At 31.4% G+C, this 6,626-nt stretch overlaps 1 protein-coding gene across 1 annotated transcript in view; it reads right to left on the bottom strand.

The window, feature by feature from the left end:
• The window catches only part of LOC111616391 (quinone oxidoreductase-like protein 1), a gene marked incomplete at its 5' end in the record, with an annotated part of 12,181 nt that extends 7,075 nt beyond the window's left edge, over nucleotides 1-5,106 (bottom strand). Inside the window, 3 exons of the mRNA XM_023357810.1 lie at nucleotides 386-419; nucleotides 643-978; nucleotides 4,925-5,106. Of these exons, the coding sequence (XP_023213578.1) occupies nucleotides 386-419; nucleotides 643-978; nucleotides 4,925-5,106 (552 nt within the window). The remainder of the gene's footprint in view (nucleotides 1-385; nucleotides 420-642; nucleotides 979-4,924) is intronic.
• Nucleotides 5,107-6,626: the final 1,520 nt, after the last annotated feature.

Raw genomic sequence — 6,626 nt, 5'->3', positions numbered from 1 at the left:
TGAGGTCTGTCTTATCAGGTAAATTACTGTACACAGTGTATTCATTAATTTTCATTTTCATGTAGTGGCTCTATGCCTTCATAAAGGACGTACTTTTCCTTTGTTTAAGGGTATTTGGGCAGTTTATTCTCTGTTATATTCTGTACAAGTAAATACTGTACAAGTACAGTACAGTATTTTCTGAGGAAATACTCGTACTTATTTTTTTTAACCCCATTCCCGATAACTCGGCATTTTCACAAACTCGGCCACCCTTCGGTCCACATTAGGTCAAGTTTTCGAGGTTCTACTGTATTTGTTTTTGCATTCCCTAATTGTTTTCAAAAATTACTACTACTAATTTATAACAGAAATAAATTTATGTTTGGCTATGGACTATTCTTACTAGTTTCATTTATAGATGGAGGAAATTTAGAGATCTTATAAAATTTTATTTATTCAGTAACTTTTTTAATCTTAAATTTTGGCATCATACATCAAATAATTGAATTAAAAATTAGTCCTATTCCAGAAGCAGAATAAATCCACATGTAATACAGATTTTTTTTGCTTATAAAATAACATTTCATAAATTTATTATTGATTTCATTATGATTCTCATTATAAAATCAATAATGATAATATAAAGTTAGCCATAATTACCTGAAGATTTTCTTTGGAAGTAATCCAACGTCCCCCAACAGCTAATGCAGAAATGACTTCATGTTTGCTGGGTACTGGATACAAATAGTTATCATTAGCTGTTTTCTTATCCTCTTCATCCAAAAACATTGATACTCCACTATCAATAATGATATCTACACCCAATCCTCCCGATTCTTCCATGCAAGCAGAATATATCAGTTCATTATTTCCATTTTCACACTTTCCGCCATTATTATTAATCCATTTTTTGCTTAAATCAATAACTAAAGATAACTGATCATCTAATCCTTCCAAATATAATTTTTCATCTTCACTACTTGCAGTAGCAATTACCTATATAAAAAAATATTAAAATGCATTGATAATAAGCATGCAAATTTATAATACATATCCTAATAGAATTATATTAGAACATTAGATTTCTCTCTATTACTAATAAATATATTTTTTGTATTTTCATAATATTCATAATATAAATATTCACAATACATCTACTACATGTCCATAAACATTTTTTGCAATTTTAATGTTTTATTACTCACATTTAGTTTAAGTAGCTGCTGATACAAAAATTACATGAAAGGCAAACCCTCAAAGTTTGTATGCAGTATTAATTGAAAGGTTTTTTGCCACCAGATTGTGTGCATTCTTTAGAAGCACATTCATCAGAGTGCACACTAAAAAATTGATCATGAAATGTTCTATTATAAGGTTTTTCACTAATTGATTTTGAAAGATTGATTCACAGACTAAGTAATTGTAAATTTAAAAGCCCAAGGCCCTAAGCTGTAATTGTTGAGCTTTTATAGACTATGGATGCTTAAGGTGTCCCCAGTCAGATCATGTATAATCCACATGCATATATCTAAGATTCAATATCAGTATGTTATCATTCAAACATAGTGCTCACATTGATCTTGACTAATTACTTTGTGTATATCAATACAACTTTGAGTTGTATTTTTTAGTTGATGTGTGTTTCATAAAAGTACCTTGCAGTAATACTAAACAATAATATATTAAAACAGGAAAGAATATTTACAGATATCCCATATATAGATGAGAAAAACAATATAACATGATAATTTATTTATATCAAATGCAATATCATAAAGTCACAACATCAGAAACAAATTTTAAGTTGGCAATATAAAAAGTCTGACAATTAAATAATAAGATAGATGCTATACTAACCAATACATAAATGCCATATAGCAAGAAACATATGCATCACATAGTGATCCCATACTTAGCATGGCAAGAAATCATCGCTATTTTGCTAGGACAGTGTAAAAATGTTGTCAGAAAAGCATCACAGAGCTGAGAATAAATATCAAATTCTATTTTAAACTTTGGAAAAGCATATCCGAGACAGTGAAATTAATTGCTACTATTTTTCAACTAAACATCAAACTGCTGAATGGAAGTTGCTACAATCACTGATAGCAAGTTCATCACTTTATTTTGGAAAGTCAAACGTGAAGACAATGCTTGTGTTTTATAATAGCAAAGGAATTACCGTATTTACTCACATATAGTACGTGGTGTGACTTTAAAGATCAAAATAAAGAAAATTAGATTTATTATTACAATTCTAATTTTATTTCATTTAATCTCAAGTAAAATATCAAATGAACGTAAATGCACATATTGTCCCACAAAAATTACTGGCATTTAAAACTTTAAGGAAAAATCTTGTAAAATCAACATAATTTGTTCATATAAAGCTGGACAATAGGAAACCTTTTGATTTTGTAAACTGCATTAGTTATGATTTGGTATCTACAATAGAAGAGTCAGCAGTCAAGATGAAATTGTTTCAAGATTACTTCTGCTTATATTAAAGATGTATCAGCATTCTATTTACTAATTACACATAATTATTTCTACAATGTCATTGTGTTAAAAATTTCTTAGTGATTAATGGTTTTCTATTTACTGTATAACTTAATTCTTCATTTAGTCAGCTGATGACTGTGAAAGCACTAAGTAAGTAATCTTCCTCAGAATTGACTTTTTTCCTACAAGTCTATAGATGTACTAAGTTATTTATACTATAGAGTTTGATGCATTTTGACATTATTTTAACTCTTGCTTTCAAACAAATTATTATGCTTTAAAATTTTTCTGTAATTTAATTAAAACATTTTAACATGTTCCATATTTATTAAACCACTTAGCAAAGATATTTCTTCGACAATCTGATCATACTTGATGTTATATATTTTAGAAGTACAAAATCAATTTTTCTCATTTACAGTTTAGTTCTAATATCCCAGAAATTATCATTCTGTAGTATAGCAATGACTCATTTGCTATTGGCAAGTGCCAAATCTGACAGAGTTTCTATCGGTTGAATTTATTTTTGAGCCAAGAAGGCTGCCGAAACAGGTAAGGAACTGACCAAGTGTTTGTTCAGTGCCTGAGCCGATTCAGTTTCTATCGGTGACAACTACTGCGAGGACCAAATGGAGAACAAATCATTGAATTTATGTCAAATTCTAGACTATATTGGCAACAGGAAACATTGTCTTGTAGAAGATGAAGCCGTTTTGGATATATGAGACGTACACACACACACACACACACACACACAAAACATAATGTGTTCTACAAATTTTTGACTAGCCTATGTTGTACTAGTAGCTCGGGACGCCCCCTAGTGGGCATTGTTTACAAATTTCCATGAGGCACGGTTCCTTTGACTTTTTTGTTCCTATCAATGTGCTCTACAGATCTGTTAAAGTCCGAATGGTAAGATTTACCCTCCGAATGAAGAGGTGGCGACCCCCCCAAACCGTAGACCCCTGTACTAACAATAAAGTCAAAGGAACCATACCCCTACTCCCGACCCTTTGCGAGATATAAGCCCCTGAAATAATAAATTCCTATTACAAATATACTGAATTATTTATATTGTTATATTGACCAAATAATAATTTATTGGCCAAATGTATAATAATAATTCATATTGTTAATTTAAATAAGAATTAAAATTGTTAATTTGAATGTTTGAAATATGACACATGATAGGGGCGCCTCTAGTGTCCGTTATCAAACGGTTGCGGGACAAACAGACAGATACCCGTTGAATGGGTTATATATATAGATAAGTGCTGAATGACTCAGCAGGACAGCCTTCAGATTGGCACTAATTTTAACTATTATGATAAATAAAACTATATTTTTATATTAGAACATGGTGTATACTGCTTAAAATATTTAAATACTTCTCACCTGTTAATGTGTAATAAACATGCTATCACATGTTTACAAAAACCAGACAGCCCCACTTTGCACGTGTATTCTCCCTGTAATTGAGATGCATTAAAATGCCAATATCTGAGATTGCAACACTAAAGCAACAACATGAACTTCGATGTTGTTAAAGTTTAATCCACAAAATACAATGTGTCCAGCATCCAAAACGGCTTCACTTTCTACAAGACATTTCCTGTCTCCAATATAGTCTAGAATTTGACATAAATTCAATGATTTGTTCTCCATTTGGTCCTCGCAGTAGTTGTCACCGATAGAAACTGAATCGGCTCAGGCACTGAACAAACACTTGGTCAGTTCCTTACCCGTTTCGGCAGCCATCTTGGCTCAAAAACAGCGTCCTCTGTCAGATTTGGCGCTTGCCAATACTAACTTCATATTTTGTAATTTTTTATTTTCCAGCTGTTATATATAACAGAGAAAAAGCACGAAGATAGATAAAAAAATGGTCCTCTAGATTTTTACATTTTTGGACTCAGGAGACCTTGAAACTGAGAAATGCAAAAAAAATTGGGGGTTTTTTCTGTATGTATGGATGTTTGTGTGGGGGACATGATTTTGTTCACCCTCTTTGAAACTTAACTCCAGTGCTTTTTGTCAAAAATTTCTGAAATTTTGCAAGAATGTTTGTTTATTAGGAAGATTGATGCTATTAAATTTTGGTGATTAATGATCAAGGGTTGGGGGAGATAAAGGAGGTTGTGTGTACTGTATCTCCAGTAGGGTTACACTTTATTACAATTTTACTTGTTATTAGCATTTACATTTTTTTTTTTTTATAAAACTCATCTCTAAACTCAAAATTAAGCTCTTTGCCATTTCATAATAATTAAAAATATAAATTGTTTTTAAATAAAATATCATAACAGATAGCACCACCAAATGTTGCCAGGAAAGTTAAGCAACTCGTTGCTGGAGGTTTTTTTTTTTACAAATTTTCATAATGTTTGGTACAAAATTTAATAAATTTTAAAAATTAAAGATTTTATATTTTTATTACCTTAGCTCCCCAGTGATAAGCTAATTGCACACACAAGCTTCCAAACGATGATGCTCCATCCATAATCAAGACAGAATCACCACCAGTCATTCTTCCAAGATAATGAAGAGCAGTGTAGGCTTTAACAGCATCTCCAATACATCCTGCAGCATCAACAAAACTAACTCCTTCTGGTTTTTTTGCTGTAAGAAGTTATATATTAAATTAATATGTATTTATTGTCAGGAAATTATTTATAGAAAATATTTATTATATTGATCATCATAGAAATGTCCATCAGTAGTTAAAGTTCATAATTATCAGCTTCTTGTTCACAATATGTGCAACAGAGTTATACAGAATGACAGTCTGTGTGCAGTTTTATACTTAAATAACTGGAGAGGTTCAGCTATACAGTAAATAATACTTAAAGCTTAACTTAAAACCACTATGTAAAAAACTTTTAATCAATGTAGAATTAATTAATTTTATTTACAGATCCCATTATTGATCTCAAATGGTGACAGTCAAAGAGAAAATAAACTGTATGCTTTGGTTTGCAGAATAGTTATTAGAACAGCGTTTCTCAAAGTAGGCAATAATGCCCTCTTGTGGACGATGAGTAAATCTAGGGAGCGCTGGAGACAGGATATTGAATGGTGACCAAAGGCAAAATTGGGGTCACTAAAAGCTTTTCCCTTTCCTCTGTTAAACTGATAAGAGGAAACATTGCATTTAATTGTTTCCAGATGTTGAAAACAAAGTGTGAGATTCATAGAAAAGTTTTCCTAAGAATATTTCCAATCCTTTCTCACACAAGAGAAAATGGGTTAGGGGGCGTTAAGTATAACTTTATGGAACAAAGGGAGTGTTGAATCAAAAAAATTTGGGAATCACTGTATTAGAAGAATGTACACTATTCATTATAGTAAACTTGCTATAATGTTAAAAACCAAAGAAAAATAATACACTTTGAGGTTAGCAAGATCTTTGTATAAGAAAAATCTAACTCTATCACCCCCAAAAAATTTCAAATCAAGTTATTATTACGCGTAATTAGCATCCTTTATCAATACCACTCAATATCTAACATGAAAAATGTTCTGTAATTTTTATAGATTGTTTTTCAAACTAGATATTGGGTAGACCTACCTCTAGACAAATTACTATGTATCTAATTATCAACTTAATCTTCCAAATTATTGGGCTGTCTAATGATTAGGCTGTCTAACTTCAATCAAAAGCTGGGTTTGTTAAGTTGTTTATATTATGTATACTATAAAAATTTTAAATATGTTTACATTCTATACAGTGGTACCTCAGGATAGGAACGCCCCAGCATACGAAATTTTCAGGATACGATATGAAATTCGAACATATTTTTGCTCCACGATACGAACAAAAACTCACCCTATGACGTTACATTAGTTTGCAGCGCCATTTTTTATTCACTTCTGTTCATTGGTCTCAATCCGCTTGTTTGCTTCGTCGTGGCAGGATCTTGCTCGATAAAGGAAATCTTGAGGTATTATTAGAAAGTGACTGATTTTATTGAAAAGAAACATCCCAAAAAGGTTCACACTAGCTGTATTGCTGCTCAGAGTAATGACATTTGCCTAAGTAATTTTAGAAACATTTTAAAAAGTAGGCAAAGCCAAAGCTCTTTGGATAGATATTTTACCAAGCGACCTCTATCCAGTGAAAGTGCTGGTGGAAGTGAAGG

Source organism: Centruroides sculpturatus, unplaced genomic scaffold, assembly GCF_000671375.1.
Source record: "Centruroides sculpturatus isolate CEXI.00-Female unplaced genomic scaffold, Cexi_2.0 scaffold3087, whole genome shotgun sequence".
NCBI lineage: Eukaryota > Metazoa > Arthropoda > Arachnida > Scorpiones > Buthidae > Centruroides > Centruroides sculpturatus.
Note: the sequence above shows the minus strand (reverse complement) of the source record. Positions and strands in the feature narration are given on the sequence as shown.